Source organism: Podarcis gaigeae (assembly GCF_964106915.1).
Source record: "Podarcis gaigeae genome assembly, chromosome: 18".
NCBI classification, from domain to species: Eukaryota; Metazoa; Chordata; class Lepidosauria; order Squamata; family Lacertidae; genus Podarcis; species Podarcis gaigeae.
The window spans coordinates 11,455,484-11,474,480 of record NC_139696.1 but is presented as its reverse complement, the minus strand read 5'-3'; the positions used below and the strand labels follow the sequence as shown (position 1 = coordinate 11,474,480).

The 18,997-nt window shown below is 49.8% G+C and overlaps 1 protein-coding gene across 1 annotated transcript in view; it reads left to right on the top strand.

Annotated features, from left to right (window-relative positions):
- The window catches only part of NCAN (neurocan), a 60,803-nt gene that overhangs the window by 27,362 nt on the left and 14,444 nt on the right, over positions 1 to 18,997 (top strand). Inside the window, exons 5-8 of the mRNA XM_083720198.1 lie at positions 1,019 to 1,146; positions 5,541 to 5,834; positions 8,809 to 9,834; positions 15,136 to 16,404. Coding sequence (XP_083576324.1) covers positions 1,019 to 1,146; positions 5,541 to 5,834; positions 8,809 to 9,834; positions 15,136 to 16,404 — 2,717 coding nt within the window. The remainder of the gene's footprint in view (positions 1 to 1,018; positions 1,147 to 5,540; positions 5,835 to 8,808; positions 9,835 to 15,135; positions 16,405 to 18,997) is intronic.

The window sequence follows — 18,997 nt, the reverse complement described above, 5'->3', positions numbered from 1 at the left end:
CAGTCTAATAAGGCTCTGGTTCTAAGATGCAACCTTTCCAGACCCTCCAAGGGTGCTTATATTCCATGGACAGTCCTGGATTTAAAGAAGCTGTTTCGGTTTCTGATTTGATCCCAGAGTGTCCCGCTTTTCCTTACAACGTCCCTATTTTCATCCAAGAAATGTTGGAGGGTCTGGAGTTATGCGACCCCCGAGCCAAGGAGATAAGTAAATCACAACCTTTAGGAGACACCTGAAGGCAGACCTTTTACAGTCCTGCCTCGGGCTACAGACACTTCAGGTTGCGTGTTTTTTTTTGGTTGCAGACCGTCCAAACCTGGAAGTACCGGAACGGGTTACTTCCGGGTTTTGGCATGCGCAGAAGCACTAAATTGCACTTTGCACATGCACAGAAGCGCCAGATTGTAACCCGCATGTGTGCAGACTCGGGTTGCAAACTCTACGGGTTGCGAACATGCATCCCGCATGGATCACATTCGCAACCTGAGCGTCCACTGTATAGGGAATTTGTTTAATGTTTGATTATGTTTAAGCCTCCAACATATTATGCCACCATCTGACTGGGTTTCCCCAGCGTATCTGAGCAGTTCCCCACAAAAAAGAAGAAGAAGTAAAACCACAACACAACATCACACATCAAAAACCTCCCTGAACAGGAAAACAGGATGTCCCTATTTTCATCGGAGAAACATTGGAGAGTCTGCCTTTCTTTCGTAGCTTCCAAGAGGGAGGCTGGGGAAAACAAATAGGGACCCTTTGCTGAGTAATTGTGATACGTGCTGATGCCAAGGTGGGCTCCCTGTCCTGCCTCCCACCCCCATTTCCCCCTCCCCCTCCTCTCCCTGGGTTGCCCCCCTGCTCTGTTCTTCCCCCCTCCCTTCAAAGGCATTCCAGCTGCTGGACCTCCATCCAACCAGCTCTTTTCCTTTGGCAAAGGATTCTGGGAGAATCCTGGCTTGCAGTGCTCCCCCTCCGTCTTCCCTCCCATCCAACGCTCCCCCTGCTCCTTCCTGCACAGGTACCCCATCACCCTCTCGAGGCCTGGCTGCTACGGCGATCGCAACACCCTCCCGGGAGTCCGGAGCTATGGGGAGCGGGAGGCCGGGGAGGCCTACGATGTCTACTGCTACTCAAAAGAGCTTCGGGGTGAGTATGGCCCTTGCAAACGGGGCAGAGGGCGAAATAGACGCAGCCAGCACTTTTGGAAACAGAACCACAGCCGTCCTTTGAAATCCAGACCTCTCTGAATTTTGCAGTGCAATTTCTTGGTCAAGCAATGGGTGCAGAGCATTGTCGCCAAGCGAGTTCTCCCCGGAGCCAGCCCCATTGAAGTTAATGGACCTCTAAGATAACCAGGGCCATTATGCCTAGAATCTTACTTTGGGTTGCTCCCAGCTAATCCTGCTCAGAGCAGTCGTGCTCATTGTTTTCAGTGGGTTGACACCTTATTCATTTACCATTATTTCTTTTGTGCATTTATAACATACCTTTTCTCCTAGCAGCTTAAAGTGGCATATGTAGTTCTCTCGCCACAACAACAACCCAGTCAGATAGGCTTGGCTGAGAGGCAGTGGCAGGCCCAAGGTCACCCATTGAGCTTCAGGTGCTGAGTGGAGATTTCAACCTTGGCTTCTCTGTTACTAATCTGAAACTCTAACCACTAGACCACCGCTGCCTCTTCAGTGCTAACTTCCAGCATCATGCAAGAGAAATAAATTTATGGGTCCAGATTTCTCCTTCAATAAGAAATGTGTGAGAGAGAAAGAAAGAAAGAGAGAGAGAGCCAAAGCATTAGACCATGGTGCTGATAACACCAAGGTTGCAGGTTCAATCCCTGTATGGGACAGCTGCATATTCCTGCATTGCAGGGGGTTGGACTGGATGACCCTCAGGGTCCCTTCCAACTCTACAGTTCTATGATTATGCCAAATAACCTTCCTAAAGGGAAGCAGGCTATTCCTGGGATAGCTCAGTTGATAGATCATGTGACTCTTAAGCTCAGGTCATGGGTTCAAGCCCTACATTGGGCAAAAGATTCTTGCATAACAATAATAATTCAAAAGCAAGCATGCATGGACCTGATGGCCCCCTCTGGGTCTGATCCAGGAGGTTTCTCTTACATCCTCATCACAAGCAAGTATAGCAATGGGAAGTAGCACCCCACAACTCCAGTCCACCGCCCCAGTGATTGCAATGCAAACCCCAGACTTATCTGCAGATTCCACCTTCCACCTTCTGATTCACAGGGACAGCCCCGGATTTACAGAAGTAATCCCTGTTTCTTATTTGATCCTGGAATGTCATGCTTTTCCTTAGGGTGTCCCTATTTTCATTGGAGAAATGTTGGAGGGTCTGGATTCACCACTACCCCTTAATCCAACATTTGCCAAGAGGCCGTAACCTGCAGCTCCCTTTATCAAACACCAAAGCCCAGTTTTGTTCTGTTTTAAGACATTTTCTGCCTTTTGGATGTCAAGAAGAAAGGTTCCCAGACAGCCAAGCCGCGTTTCTGAAAACAGCCCGAGAAGATTTTAATCCTCAGCCTGTTTAGAAATAAAACACACATGCAAACCCAAGGGAGCGCTGATGGATCGTTGCCTGGGGTTGATCCTCAGTCACGATGAGCAGAAACGGCCCATTTCAACAGCCCGAGACAGCTTTGCTAATGAAATGAAAGGCACCATCAAAAAACCATTGCAGGCTTCTCCCGAGATCCCGGAGGGGGAATCGCAAGCAGGCATCGCTTTGATAAATCGGCCACGCTCGAGTTCCTCTTTGTCTCCGCTGGAGAAAGGGAACAATCGAACAAAAGGGTAACTTATCCTGTCTTGGCTTTGTTCCTTAAGTAATGATGGTTGTTTAAGAAACATAGGAACCTCAGAGTCTGGCAGAAGCTTCTCTGAAGCTCACTCAAGGCCGAGGGTGAAGGCGGGGGCCGCCCTGGACCCCCACCCTGGGCAACTTTGCTGCCAGCCAAAATGATCAAGGGGATGGAGTGACTCTGGAAAGGCTGCAGCGTTTGGGACTTTTAAGTTCCAAGAAAAAGCGAACGAGAGAGATGAAAAGAAAGGACTTCTTCACTTCACACAACACAGAGTTAAACTCTGGAACTCTCTGCCACAGGAAGCAGTCATGGCCACCAACCTGGATGGCTTTAAAAGAGGATTGGACCCATTCAGGGAGGAGAAAGCTCTCTCCATTAGCTGTGATTCCTGCGTTGCTTCCCCACAGGCCCTGATAGCTGTAGGTTATGAGAAAGCTAGAGCAATAATGCACCAACAAATTTGGGATATGGAACAGCAATGCCACATGAGCAAGGTGAATAAACACCCAGCAATAAAAGATAATGGGAGAGGATTTACCCCAGCAAATTATTTATCAAAATTACAAATACCCAAATACAGACAGTCATTTACTCTTGCTAGATTCAACGTGCTGCCATCTGCCTTATTGCAGGGCAGATTCGAGGGTAAACCGTACGTGGAACGAGTCTGCCCCTGCAACTTGATGGAGGTAGAAACTGTCTCTCATGTCTTGTTACGCTGCCGTTTCTACGGGGATATACGCTCGGTATTTATCACTCCTGTTATACAAAAATCTCCAAATGGGTCTGAACTTCAATGTCTAAAACTCCTGGTAGAGGACAAGGATCTAGAGATCCCGCTCAGGGTGGCCAAATTCTGTGCGACATAAAACTTAGGGAACAAGCTGTACTACCAAAATGATTAAGGTTTTAAATGACAATTTTAGGTTGTATTTTAGTGATCAAGATTTAATATATATTTTTAACTGCTGCTGTATTGTCTCTGTTATACCCAATTGCAATTCAATGTATTCCTGTTGTGTTTTATGATTTTCCTGATATTGTAAGTGAGCCGGAACTGGTCTGTGACCGTAATAATTAAATTCATTCATTCCTGCATTGCAGAGGGATGGGCTGGATGTTGCTTGTGTCCCTTCCAACTCTACAATTCTGTGATTCTATGATTCCCAAAGGAGACCAGAGCAGCAAACCTGCCAGTAACCACTCATAGAATCCTAGAATCCTAGAGTTGGAAGAGACCCCAAGGGCCATCGAGTCCAACCCCCTGCCAAGCAGGAAACACCATCAGAGCACTCCTGACATATGGTTGTCAAGCCTCTGCTTAAAGACCTCCAAAGAAGGAGACTCCACCACACTCCTTGGCAGCAAATTCCACTGTCAAACAGCTCTTACTGTCAGGAAGTTCTTCCTCATGTTTAGGTGGAATCTTCTTTCTTGTAGTTTGGATCCATTGCTCCGTGTCCGCTTCTCTGGAGCAGCAGAAAACAACCTTTCTCCCTCCTCTATGTGACATCCTTTTATATATTTGAACATGGCTATCATATCACCCCTTAACCTCCTCTTCTCCAGGCTAAACATGCCCAGCTCCCTTAGCTGTTCCTCATAAGGCATCGTTTCCAGGCCTTTGACCATTTTGGTTGCCCTCCTCTGGACACGTTCCCGTTTGTCAGTGTCCTTCTTGAACTGTGGTGCCCAGAACTGGACACAGTACTCCAGGTGAGGTCTGACCAGAGCAGAATACAGTGGCACTATTACTTCCCTTGATCTGGATGCTATACTCCTATTGATGCAGCCCAGAAATGCATTGGCTTTTTTAGCTGCCGCGTCACACTGTTGGCTCATGTCGGTTAGAGCATGGTGCTGGTAACACCAGGGTCGTGGGTTTGATCCCCACATTGGACAGCTTCATGTTCCTTCATTGCTGGGAGCTGGACTCGATGATGCTCAGGGTCTTTCCCAACTCTATGATTCTATGATATAAGTGCATCAACTCAGATCGTTTAGTGTGGCAGCACCTGCACTCGTGGCCCATTGATATAGGTGCCTTCCCTGTATTCTTTTGGGCGCCTGCTAAAAGCATTCTTGTTTGGACAAGTCTGCCCAGGTGCTTTAGAAAATTGATGTGGACTTTAACCTGTCTGGGAATTTCAACTTTTTGTATGTTTCTTCTTCTTCTTCTTCTTCTTCTTCTTCTTCTTCTTCTTCTTCATCATCATCATCGTATTTCAAACTGATTTTTACTGAAGTTTTCACAACACACTCAAGTAATACCTAGGACAAATAGAATCGAGAAGACAAGAAAGAGAGGGAAGAGAGAAAGAGAACAAGAACAGAAAGGGAAAAAGAGGAGGGGAGACGAGAAAGATAAGAAACACCAAAGACAACAAGGGGCTCCTTCTGTTCTCCTCCTGCTACTTTACATTAGAAAAAGGACTCAGTTCAACTTCTCCAATTTCTGTTAAACCACATTTCTTTTTAGTCAAAGTGTCGTCGCTGCATCATTCACTTCTTCTCCCAACAAAAAGTCCAAGAGGGAACCTCAAATTGTTGTTGTTAATAATAATTAGCTTTACCTCCACTAATTCCCATCGTAATTCCTCTGCATTGTATAATAATAGTATGTTTCCCTGATAACTTTATTGCTTTAAGTTTCTGCAAACTGCTTTGAGTGGTTTGTTTGAGGGGATTTCAACCTTTTTTCATTCCCTGCTTTCAGGAAAGGTGTTCTATGCCTCCAGCCCCGGACGGCTGACGTTTCAGACGGCTCAGAAGCACTGCCTGAGCCGAGGGGCTCGGCTGGCGACTGCAGGGCAGCTGTACCTCGCTTGGAGAGAAGGGCTGGACCAGTGCGACCCAGGATGGCTGGCTGACGGAAGCGTCCGCTACCCTATCCGGATCCCGCGGAAGAAGTGCGGAGGGGACGAGCCTGGCGTCCGGACAGTCTACCAGTTCTCAAACCGGACGGGCTTCCCAGATCCAGCTTCCAAGTTTGATGCCTACTGCTACAAAGGTTGGGTCGATTGGTTGAGTTTAAGTTTCATGGCGCTTTTCCCGCAGCAAGCTGTGACCAAAGCTGAGAAAAATCAAAACCCAGAGCAGTGGAAATGCAAATACTGTATGTAAAATACAGCACAGAGGATTTGCTCTTTGTTGAACAACTCTGTCGTCATTTCGGCATTGTTTCATTTCCCTCCTTCCAATGAAATGATGTTGCTTGAAGGATATTCAGGGCAGATGGAAGCTGGCCCTTGTCCACACACTCCTCACTCCCACAAGATGCAGCAGTGTCTGGGCTGGACGATGGGGGTGGAGATGTTCCTTCAAGTATACAGGGCTGAGGCCATTTATGGCTTTCAAGGTCAGCACCAACACTCTGAATTGTGCCTGGAAACATACTGGGAACCAATATAGGTCTTTCAGGACCGGTGTTCTACGGTCCCAGCAGCCACTCTTAGTCACCAGTCTGGCTGCTGCCTTCTGGATTAGCTGCTCCTTCCAAGGTAGCCCCAGGTAGAGCGCATTGCAGTAGTCCAAGCAGGAGATAACCAGGGCACTCACCACTCTGGCAAGACTGGGAGCAGGTATGCAGGGTCTCAGATGGCGTTGGTAGACAGCTGCTTTGGACACAGAATTGACATGCGCCTCTATGCTCAGCTGTGAGTCCAAAATGACTCCTAGGCTGCGCACCTGGTCCTTCAGGGGCACAGTTACCCCATTCAACACCAGGGAGTCATCCCCCCCACCTGCCCGCCCCCTGTCCCCCAGAAACAGTAGTTCCAACACCAGACGCAGCCCATTTTATACCCTTCTGGGAAAGTTTCCCCCAGAAACAAAACTTCTGTCTTGCTGGGATTCAACCTCAATCTGTTGACTACCATCCATCCTTCAACTTCCCCCAGACACTTCACTGCCTTCACTGGTTCTGATTTAAAGGAGAGGTAGAGTTGGGTATCATCCGCATATCAGTGAACCCCCAGCCCAAACTACTCCCAGCGGAGTAATTTTATGAAAACCCTTTTGCTAGACAGGGGATGGGAGAAGGCAGAGACTTCCCATACTTACAGGACCACCTCTCCTGGTCTGCCCACAGAGAACTTAAGGTCCATGAATAACCATAGTTTAGAGGTCCCGGGCCCTAAGGAAGTCAGACTATCCTCCCCCAGGGCCAGGGCCTTCTCAGTGATGGCTCCGACCTGGTGGAACGCTCTGTCCCAGGAGACCAGGGCCCTGCAGGATTTAACCTCCTTCTGCAGGGCCTGTAAGACAGAACTATTCCACCTGACTTTCAATTTGAACTTAGCCTGATCTTTCATTCTCCTTCCTTCCCTCCCCCTCCCCCTCCCCCTCCCCTTTTTGTGAAGATTCCCCACTCTGGGATCCCACAGCTAATTCTCCCCTGGTCTCCTCGCTGGCCCAAATAGGACTAATTTAGCCAGCTAGCCCTGGTGATCATCTAATGTTTATTGGATGGATTTCCCCCCTAAATTGATTTTTTATTTTATTGTTATTTATGTTTTATACCGTATTTTATGCTGTTTTTTGTAGCATCAATTAAGTGTTTTAAATTTGTTGTTAGCCGCCCTGAGCCCAGTTTCCTGAACTGGGAAGGGCGGGGTATAAATAATTATTTATTTATTTATTTATTCCCGCGCTCAAATCCTGCGTGCTGCAATGGGATTGCCGGGCCCCTCCCGCTGCCCACCGTCTCCCCGCTCCCTGCAGCCCCTCCTCTCTGAGGTGGCACAATTTAAGGTGCAATCATTCCAGACGCACTTGGAGCTGGGAAGTGGTCAGGGGACGGTGGGATGCAATTTTCTTCTCGTCGGCCCAAGCGACTGCAGAAGTTGCCTTTGGCGATGCCGGCTGATTTATGAGCACACCCTTGGCATGAGGCAGAGCATAAAATGGCATTTCCAAATTCCCTTCCTTTTAATAAAACAAAGTGCCTGTACTTGTATAGCAGCAGTATCATGGGGGGGGGCAGCCGGGGCTGGAGGGGGGGGGCAGGAGTGCGTGAGCATCTTAAATCCAGGTCTTTCCTATTCTGCACCTCTCTCCTTGCCTGTTCTCACAGCTAATTAACAGGCGGTATAGAATCAGAATCGTAGAGTTGAAAGGGACCCCCAAGGGTCATCTAGTCCAACTCTCTGCAAGGCAAGAATCAATTTGGAGAGGGAGAATTCTGCAAGGCATGGAGAAAGTGGAGAACTCTTCTCCCTCTCTCCTAACACTCGAACTCATGGGCATCCAGTGAAGCTGAATGTTGAAAGTTTCAGGGCAGATAAAAGGAAAGGTTTATTCACACAGCACAGAGTTAGCCTGTGGAACTCCTTCCCACTGGAGGCAGCAATGGCCACCAATTTGGATGCCTTTAAAAGAGGACTGGAGAAGCAGAGGGCTATTGATGGCTACCAGCCACAGCGGCTCGGCTCTGCCTCCACAACTGGAGGCCGGAATGCTTCAGAATACGTGTTTCTGGAACTGCAGGAAGGGAGATTCCTGCTCTTGTGGTCAGATCTTGCTTGCTGGTTCCCTACAGGCATCTGGTTGGCCGCTGAGAGAAGAGGCCGCTGGACTAGATGGGCCTGACCCAGGACGGCAATTTTTATGTACTAAATGCCTCAGAGGGCAGGAGATTATGGCTAGCAAGATGAAACATTTTAAGGCTCTGGGAAAGTTCTTAGACCAAGATAAAGTTTGCAAACCGGGACACCACTTCCAGTTTTGCAGAGTTCGTAAACCGAATAGTTCGTAAACTGAATGTTCTTCAACCAAGGTACCACTGTATTTGTCTGCTGAGTTCATTAATCACATCTTACATTTAGCCGCTGCCTGGGGGGTGGGGGTGGCACTGCACCTGGACCCGCAACAAAAAAACAAACTTTGTGATCAGTTCCTCCACCTTTTTTCCAGAAAAAAAAAGCACGGCGTAAAGGTCAGCCTGAAGCCCAAGCGGTCTAATACCTCCCTTCTTCTCCTTCTAGCTTGGCAGCCGCCCACAAAACCAGACCCAGCCACAGTGGGGGTAGATCACGGCCAGGTGGCTCGGGAGCCCATGGATCAGGACTCTGAGGGGAGCCAGGATCCAGGCATCGAGAACGTCTTGGTGGAGCACGATTCCCACTTGCCGCTGCTGAATGAGCTTTTCCCCAAGGAGAACGACGACGCCGTCATGTCAGGAGACTCGAAAGAGCTCTCGAAGGATCCCTACGCTCCCTCGCAGAAGGCCGCTGTCCCGTTCCTGGAGGAAGATGAGCAGCTGCAGCTGGTGACGGCTTTCCCGGCTGGGTCTGTGGATCCGTGGGAGGAGAGGGCAGCCCCAGCCCCAAAGGCAACCCCGTTGGATTTGGAAAGTCCCACATCTACAAGACCATTCACCGTCTCCATCCCGGGTGGGGCGGACGGTGGACATCCGTTGGATACAGCTGACCAAACTCCGGTGGATGAGATGAAGGAGCATGGCGAGATGACCGTTGGCAAAGAGTCAGCCAAAGGCGGTCAAACCATCACCAAGTCCCCTCCTCCGGAAGACTCTGATGATGGCTTACCACCTGAGGATGTTGCCCATCCAACCTCTCCAACTTGGCTGCATGGAACCGCAGAAGGGAGCAGCTCATTCAGCCCCCAGCCCCCGTTCCGGACCCACAGCCCCAAGGGGCGTCCGACCTCAGCCCTCCCCCCGGTGCCTCACGCAGGCCACCCCTTTGGCACCGAGGCTCCTCCGGCTCCTGCTGGCCTCCCTGAATCTACCCGAAAGAGCATTTACTCCGGGCTGAATGGGCGCTACTTCCAGAGACGGCGAGAGGAAGAAGGAGACAGTGGTGGCAGCCAACCGAGCATCGACGGGGGAGACGGCACCGCGGTGCCCACGACTCTCTCTGTCCTGGCGCTGGCAGTGCGCACGATGGCAGACAACTCCATTGAGGCCACCGCGAGGGAGGCACCGAGCCCTGCCTCTGCTCTACGGGGCGGGGTAATCTACGCCTTCTCCAACGAAGTGGAAGGGAATGGTAAGCGAATCTCCAGATTTGTTTTCATTTCAGTCAAACCCAGAGCTTGTGCTCTGAAGGTGCAATGAGTCACATCTGAGGTGACGTCTGCATGGTTCGTCCTTGCCACCTCACAACAGTCCTGTGAGGAAGCTGCCCTGGGTGGCTGGGGCAACCTAGTCAGATAGGTGGGGTACAAATCATCATCACGTACCCACGTACCTACGGGACCACCTCTCCTGGTATGCCCCACCGAGGACCTTAAGGTCCACAAATGACAACACCTTGGAGGTCCCAAGTCGCAAGGTGGTTAGATTGGTCTCAGCTAGGGCCAGGGCCTTTTCAGTACTGGCCCCGATTTGGTGGAATGCTCTGTCCCAAGAGACCAGGGCCCTGCGGGATTTGACATCTTTCTGCAGGGCCTGCAAGACAGAGCTGTTTCGCCTGGCCTTTGGTTTGGACTCAGTCTGACCCTTATGTTTCCCTCCCCTTATGGCCTTGATTTATCAGTTATTTTAAAATGAGGCTGCATTTTAAATTGCATTTTAACCTGTATTTTAAATTGGGTTTTTTCCCCTATTATGTTTTTACTGTAATTTTACTGGTGTTAGCCGCCCTCAGCCCTGCTCTGGCGGGGGGGGTATAAATAAATTATTATTATTATTATTATTATTATTATTATTATTATTATCCCTCAATATTGCCCAGGGAGCTTCCGTGGCTGAGGGGGTCCTAGCCCGACCCCCTAGCTGCTATCCCACTCTGTCTCTCACCAGGTTATCCTCTCTCTGTTGCTCTCTTGGCCTGATCTACTCCAGGGGTAAACCTATGCCGCCTTGACCTCCAGGGCAGGAAGAACCTGTGATAATGCCAATGAATGCCTAAAATCTGTCATCCCCTTTCACCACAGCCCCTTTCTCCTGCAAAAGTGGAAGCTGCAGGAGGGCAAAGGGCTCTTGTTCTGGGTCCTGGGGGATTTCCTACTGGAGCATTTGGTGGCTGCTATGATAGCAGGATGCTGGACTAGATGAAGAATAAGAATAAGAAGAGTTTGGATTTGATATCCCACCTTTCACTCCCCTTCAGGAGTCTCAAAGTGGCTAACATTCTCCTTTCCCTTCCTCCCCCACAACAAACCCTCTGTGAGGTGAGTGGGGCTGAGAGACTTCAAAGGAGGTCACCCAGCAGCTGCAGCTGGAGGAGCAGGGAATCAAACCCGGTTCCCCAGATTATGAGTCCACCACTCTTAACCACTACACCACACCACAGATGACCCCCCTTTGGCCTGATCCGACTGCTGTAGGGCTCTTCTTAGTTTCTTACGATTCCTAAATGGAGCCTCCATGGGCAGAGCTGGTCTACCGCAGAGCAGTGGAGAACAAGAATGGGTGAAGACTATTTGCTCTCACATCCTATTTGTGGGCTTCCCTTTGGGGCAACTGGTCGGCCACCATGAGGACAGGATGCTAGACGCTGGAAGGCCGCCTGTCATAGATGCTTTAGATGAGATTCCTGCATGGAAACGATACGATAATCTTTATTGTCATTGTCCCATCCAGAACAACGAAATTGAAAGAATCTACACCAGACATTCAAAAACCAACAAGCCTGCTATCCCAGCTATCCCAGCCTGGTTAGCCCCCCAAAAACTCTGATACCCCATAATTAAATACAACATACTCCCACAGAGACTACCTTACACTGCGTTTAAAACCAAAATCGCCTTTGGATAGGAGCTGTTTCTCAGGCGGCTGGTCCTGGTCTTTATAACCCTGGACCTTCTTCCAGAAGGCAGAAGCTGAAAAAGATCATTTCCAGGGTGACCCTCAGGGTGCCTTCCAACTCAACAATTCTATGATGATTCTACAGCTGGGTGGGCTACTGGCCTTATCCTGCCACTGCGGGGCTCTTCTGACATCCTTAAACGAAACATTTGTGGCACTGCGCTAATTTATAGTAATTCAGGAAGACTGCTCATAATACGTCCACCTGATGAATCCCCCGTGTTCAATTTCGCAGGGCTGAAATGTTATTAGCTTCTGTGGAGGCATCCCATAATAGTCAAGACTCCCCTTCATCCGCCTTGCCCTCTGCCTACCCTTTATCACCCCAGAAGCTCCCAGTGCTGAGCCTGTCATTTCCTCCTCCCTCTCTCTCTCTCCCCCCTCCCCAAAAGACCTGCCATCACCTTCAAAACGCCCGCAATCCACAGGCACAAAGTGGGCATTCTAGGCCAATTAGAGCATGTTTGCATCTTGATGGGATGCACTTATGCATAATTTCCGCTCAGAAAAAAAGCCTTAAAGCCAATTAAGGAGGAAGCGTATGTATGTTTGTGTGGTCTCTGCAGGCGGAGTTATTTTGCAAATATGCATAATTTTGACACTCAGGGTTATGTGGAGAATTTGCCAGATTGTCCCAGGCGATGGCACTCAAATTAAGAGAAAGTAGTCAGGCGGTGAGAAGTCAGGGTGGGAAGTCAAGATGTGTGGGAAATGGTCTAGGTGAGAAGGGCAAAATTCTCTAGGATCAGAAAGGGAAAGAGAGAAATCAAGCAGGGAGCATTCAGTAAAGTCTCACACCTTGCAAGGATTCTAGATTCACGTATGTAGGTAGCCGTGTTGGTCTGACGCAGTCAAAATAAATTAAAAAAATAAGAAATTGTCCAGTAGCACCTTAGAGACCAGTGAGGTTGTCTGTCTCCAAACACAGCTCCCACCCTGAGCCAGGAGGTTTTATAGCCCTTCCAAGTCAGGGGTATGAAAGATTCCCTGGATTCCAGTTCTTTGTTGGGCAAGCTGCACACAGGAGGGAACGTTGCTCCAGCTGCCTGTGTGATTGTTTCAGGACTGGTTATTGTTATTGGTGGCTTGAAAAAGGGGTGAGACGCATCTGCAAAGGAGACTTATCTAGTGCAGCATCCTGTCCAGCCAGATATCCCAAATGGGAAGCCCCCCCCCCCCCAAGCAGGACCCAGCACAAGAGTCTCTCCCACCCCTTCAGTTTCAGCAACTGGGACTTCGGAAACATTTCTGCCTGCAGCTGTGGAGGTGGAGTCTAGCCACCAGGCCCTCTCCTCCAGGAATTCTTTTAACCCTCATTTAAAGCTGTCCGGGGCGGTGGCCATCCTGTGGAAGGAGGTTCCATAGGGCTTATCTCCCACCATTCAGCAGAAGCATTTCCACTCCAGAGGCTGCTGCTCTCTCTTTCTCCGAAACCTTCTGAGGGCCAGGTGGTTGATGGAGGAGCCAGAGGCAAAAGAACCAGGCTTGGCAACGGGGGCTCATTTTTAACTTTGTGAAGTCGGCTGCTTTTCCTAGGGGACTAGATGAACCTCGGGGGACTTGCCAACTCTAGGATTATTTGATTCCAGCCGTGCAACAATCGGACTTTTTTTGGGGGGGGGGGTAATGGTTTCAGCCATGCACACAAACACACACACAACACACACACACAATTCTCGGTTCACGAGCAAACGGCATCATCAGAGTTTGAGGACACTTACCCAGTCAGGCAGAAGCTGTCAGGGCAGCTGCACCCCCCCCCCCAAATTTCTCTGATGAAAAGAGGGACAGTCTATTCCATGGGTAGGCAAACTAAGGCCCGGGGGCCGGATGCAGCCCAGTCGCCTTCTTAATCCGGCCCACGGACAGTCTGGGAATCAGCGTGTTTTTACATGAGTAGAATGTGTCCTTTGATTTAAAATGCATCTCTGGGTTATTTGTGGGGCCTGTCTGGTGTTTTTACATGAGTAGAATGTGTGCTTTTATTATTTTATCTCTGGGTTATTTGTGGGGCATAGGAATTTGTTCATATATTTTTTTCAAAATATAGTCCTGCCCTCCACAAGGTCTGAGGGACAGTAGACCGGCTCCCTGCTGAAAATGGTTGCTGATCCCTGTTCTATTCCATAATAATAATTGAGGTATTATTATTATTAATACCCCACCCACTGACTGGGCTGCCCCAGCTACTCTGGGCAACCCAGAAAATAGGGGCACTTGGAGGGGGGGCGGTCTGAAACTGCAAAGGAAGGTCGGCAGGGTGTGTGAGCCCAAAAGAGAGAATTGGGGGGCCACGTTGGACCCCTGGGTCTGAGGACTCCATCACCTGCACCTGTGGTGCATAGGAACAACAACCAAAAAAAACCCCTTTAAGGATGCTATCTCTTAATCCCCCACCCCCTGGAGCAGAAGAGGACCTCAGCAGCCAGGAGCAGCCTGCTAATGAGGAGGCAGTTGCCACGGCAACCACTCCAGAACGCTCCCTTGCATCAGTCGTGGCGGGAGCCTTTTGTGACTGTACCACGGACAAACAAACGGGTGGCTGGCGTTTGGCAGGGGGAAGCAGAGAAGGTCAAAAAGGAAGAGGCCATGTTCAGTGGGGGAAATTTGGTGTGTTCTATATATTCTCCTTTTTTTAATTATGCATATGTCTTAAGAATTTATTTATTTATTCAATTTATATACCAGCCTTTATCCAAAGATCCCATGGTGGTGTGCGACATTAAGGACATAATTTAATAATAATAATAATAATAATAATAATAATAATAATAATAGACATAATAACTGCTTTTGCTGACATCCATTTTTTGAGAGACAATGGAGTGTGCCTCCAGGGGCACTGATGGGGTCCAAACATTCAGCCTCATTCAATGTCCATGGGTTCTAGTGTTATGCGAGATGGAGGAAAACGTTCCTTTTTTATAATTTTTTAATTAAATCTTCAAAATTATTACATAATTGCAATCACATATATCGTGGTTTTTTGCTGCTGATTTTCTTCTTGACTTCCCATCCCTCCTTCCCTAGTTTTTTTATTCCCCCTTAACAGCTGCATTAGACACACCTGCATTTATTTTCTAAGCCCCCAAAATCCATTCTCTATTTTTCCATTGCTCATATCCCAAATCCTGCATATGATTTCATATAAGGAAGATAATTTGATAGGTAGTCCTACCAATGGCCTGCATTCTTCTATGAAAATATCACCCTTTTGTCCTCTTATTTTAGCAGTTGGTTTCACCATTTCTGCACAGTCCACCAGTTTTATAAACCATTCTTCCTTAGTTGGAATCTCTTCGCTTTTCCATTTCTGTGCATGTAAAGTTCTAGCTGCAGTTGTCGCATATATAAAAAGGTTGGTCAGCTTTTTGGGAACCTCCGTTCTATTACCCCCAATAAAAAGGCTTTGGGTTTTTCGGGAATGGTCAATTTAAAGATCTTTTTCAATTCACTGTATATCATTTCCCAGAAACCCTTCGCTTTCCTCTATCAATGCATAATTTTATAAACTTCTATCCCCTGTCTTTGCTCGCAGGGTTAGCACCACCTGAGCATCGAGGCCACCCAGAAATGACCTTCTCCCCTGCTTCGGACTTCCTGGAGGACCCCAGTGCTGAAGAGACCACCCAGGGACACGAGGAAGACTCTGTGCCAGAGAGCCAGGAACAGCCAACTCATGATGCATCCTCGCCAGCCACACCCAATGAGCCATTGCACCGTCTGGAGGCAGTTGCCATGACAACAGACGATGCTCTGGAAGGCTCTCTCATGGGTACCAGCATCCGAGGAGACTACCCTCAAGGAATCACTCAGCCTGGGGAGAACGAGGAGATCTTCTCTGGAAATGGCGATGTCACGCCAACCACTCCTCTGAAGAATGAGTCCCGGGCCGATGAGGCGAGTGGAGAGTCTGATTACGACTTCCGAGAAAGCCATGCCAGGGCTGTGAGTTTTGCGGAGGAGCTCCCTGGCTTGGAGGAAGCTCAGCAACACTTGCCCAGGGTGGTTCCAGAACCAGCAGAGAGACAGGAAGGCACAGCAGGAGGAGACCCCGTCTTGCAAGAAACCACCCAGCATTCGGAGGTGGCACTGGCTGAGCTGAGAGGAGAAGAAGCCGTCACCCTCTCGGCAGAGGACATCCCTTCCCCAATGGCCGCCAATGACTACCCGCTAGTGGCACGGCTGATTTCCGGGGAGGCTGATGCTTGGGGGGCGGTGGGGGGCGAGGAAGCCGCCACAGTGGAAATCAAAGGGAGGGCGAGCTCAGGGCTGGTGGACGGACCTGCCGTCACGGAGGTCCTGAATCTGTCCAAAGCAGAAGACCGCTGGGAGGTCATAACTCCAATCATGAGTGGTCACTTTGATGACGACGTGGCAGGCCGATCCCCAGTCCCAGAAGCCGTCAGCTTGGTAGGGAGTAGCTCTGGCCCCCAGCAAGGCAAAGGCACCACTGGAACTCCCAGCCACAGTACAACCCGTGATTTGATCCCTCCTGGGTTCCTTCCGAAAGGATCAGAAGATGACGAGAACTTGACATCTCCAGGAACGCCTGAGTCTCCCTCTCCTCCCTGGAGCACATCAGAACCTGTGCGCCACAATTTCGACACCTCTGAGCTGCCTGTTTATCCCAGAGATGGCGTGATAACTGGGAAAGAGAGCGAGAGCTACCTCCCCACTGCCTCGGGGCAGATCCTTCTGATGGAGTCTGAGGGGGGGAGTGGAGAGGAGAAAGGAGGCGACGTGTCTGCAGCCAAGGAGGTGGAGGGCCTGGCGTGGATCGGGGAGGTCAATGCCACCATGCTTCGTGAGTTTCTTGCTACCCAGAAAACATTTGGGCAGGTGAGGGAGGTGCTGGGGCTTTTGAACGCTGGTAAGCCTGGCACGCGGGTGGCGCTGTGGTCTAAACCACTGAGCCTAGGATTTGCCGATCAGAAGGTTGGCGGTTTGAATCCCCGCGATGGGGTGAGCTCCCGTTTCTCGGTCCCTGCTCCCGCCAACCTAGCAGTTCGAAAGCAAGTCAAAGTGCAAGTAGATAAATAGGTACGGCTCCAGCGGGAAGGTAAATGGTGTTTCTGTGCGCTGCTCTGCTTCACCAGAAGTGGCTTAGTCAAGCTGTACATCGGCCAATAAAGCGAGATGAGCGCCGCAACCCTAGAATCATCTGCGATGGGACCTAGCGGTCAGGGGTCCATTTACCTTTTTAAGCCTGGCAAATATCATAGAATCATAGTGATGGGAGGGGCCATGAGGGTCATGTAGTCCTACCCCCTGCAAAACCCCTAAGCAGTTCACATAAAAGACAGTAATGTGCAGTAGTGGTTAGACCTGGGAGAGACCAGGGTTCAAGTCCCTGCTCAGCCAAGAAGCCTACTGAGTGACCCTGAGAGCCAGTTGCTGCTGCTCTTCCAAACCTACCTCACAGGGCTGTTGTGAGGACGAGATGGAGTGGGGGGGAGAACATACCCTCCAACATTTCTCCAGTGAAAATCGGGACATTCTATTCTATAATAATGAGGGACACGGGTGGCGCTGTGGGTAAAACCTCAGTGCCTAGGACTTGCCGATCGAAAGGTCGGCGGTTCGAATCCCCGCGGCGGGGTGCGCTCCCATCGTTCGGTCCCAGCGCCTGCCAACCTAGCAGTTCGAAAGCACCCCCGGGTGCAAGTAGATAAATAGGGACCGCTTACCAGTGGGAAGGTAAACGGCATTCTGTGTGCTGCGCTGGCTCGCCAGATGCAGCTTCGTCACGCTGGCCACGTGATCCGGAAGTGTCTGCGGACAGTGCTGGCTCTCGGCCCATAGAGTGAGATGAGCGCACAACCCTAGAGTCTGGCAAGACTGGCCCGTACGGGCAGGGGTACCTTTACCGTTACCTATTCTATAATAATAATCACAATAATTTTATTATTTATACCCTGTCCATCTGACTGGGTTGCCCCAGCCTCTCTGGGCAGCTTCCAACGTATATAAAAACATAATAAAACATGAAACATTTAAAAACTTCCCTATGCAGGGCTGCCTTCAGATGTCTCCTAAAGGTTGTCTAGTTACTTACCCCCTTGGCTTGGGGGTCACATAACTCCAGACCCTCCAACATATCTTGGATGAAACTAGGGACGTCCTAAGGAAAAGCGGGACCTTTTCAAATCCAAACAGGGATGGCTTCTGTAAGTCCAGGACTGTCCCTGGAAAGTGGGGGTACTTGGAGGGTCTGTATGGGCTGTCAGGAACCACCTTTGATTTCTTTATTTCCTCCCTTCCTGCCACCCCAAGCTCTCCACACACCCCTTAGGGAAGCTTCCAATCCAATATTCATCACCCGCCTTCGCTCATCAGAATAGTCGGCGTGGAAGAGTCCTGGCGGCAAAGGCTTTGCTGCACAGCCTTTGAAGTCTTTCGCGAAGGAATGGGGAAAGCAAATAGAATTTTGGAGGGGTGGGGGAAGAACACAGAGGCAGGAATTTAAAAACCAACCAAGTTAATATTAAACAGTGCTCCCAGGGCTACAAATGGACGTGGAAAAATAATATCTCCAGCGAAAATAATATCCTCAGCACACTGGCTCACCCAGACACACAGACAAAGTTCAGTAACAGCAAAGGAGAATTATTAATGTGAGAACATGAGGAGAGCCCTACTGGATCCCAGACCCTCCAAGTGCCCCTCTCTCCCAGGGACAGTCCCAGATTTACGGAAGGTGTCCTGCTTTCTGATTCTGGAGTGGCCTCTTTTTCCTTAAAGGTAAAGAGACCCCAGACCATTAGGTCCAGTCGTGTCCAACTCTGGGGTTGCGGCGCTCATCTCACTTTACTGGCCGAGGGAGCCGGCGTACAGCTTCCGGCTCATGTGGCCAGCAGGACTAAGTCGCTTCTGGCGAACCAGAGCAGCGCACGGAAACGCCGTTTACCTTCCTGCTGGAGCGGTACCAATTGATCTACTTGCACTTTGACGTGCTTTTGAACTGCTAGGTTGGCAGGAGCAGGGACCGAGCAACGGGAGCTCACCCCATCGCAGGGATTCAAACCGCCCACCTTCTGATCGGCAAGTCCTAGGCTCTGTGGTTTAACCCACAGCGCCATCCACGTCCCTTAGGACATCCTTATTGCCATCAGAAAAATGTTGGAAGGCATGGAATACAATTTCCCTGATTTTCATCGGAAAAATGTTGGAAAGTATGGATCAGGCCAGTGGCATCCTGTCCTCACAGGGGGCAGTCCCCACAGGAAATCCCCAAGCAGGGCCTGAGCACAAGAGCACACAGCCTGTGAGTCAGAACAATGAGGGCTGGAATCTTGATTTCTTTTTGAAGGAAATGGCTGTAGCTGAGTGGCACAGCCCCCGCTGCATTCATCACATAAGAAGAGAAGAATGAGCTAGACAAGGCCAGTGGCTCATTT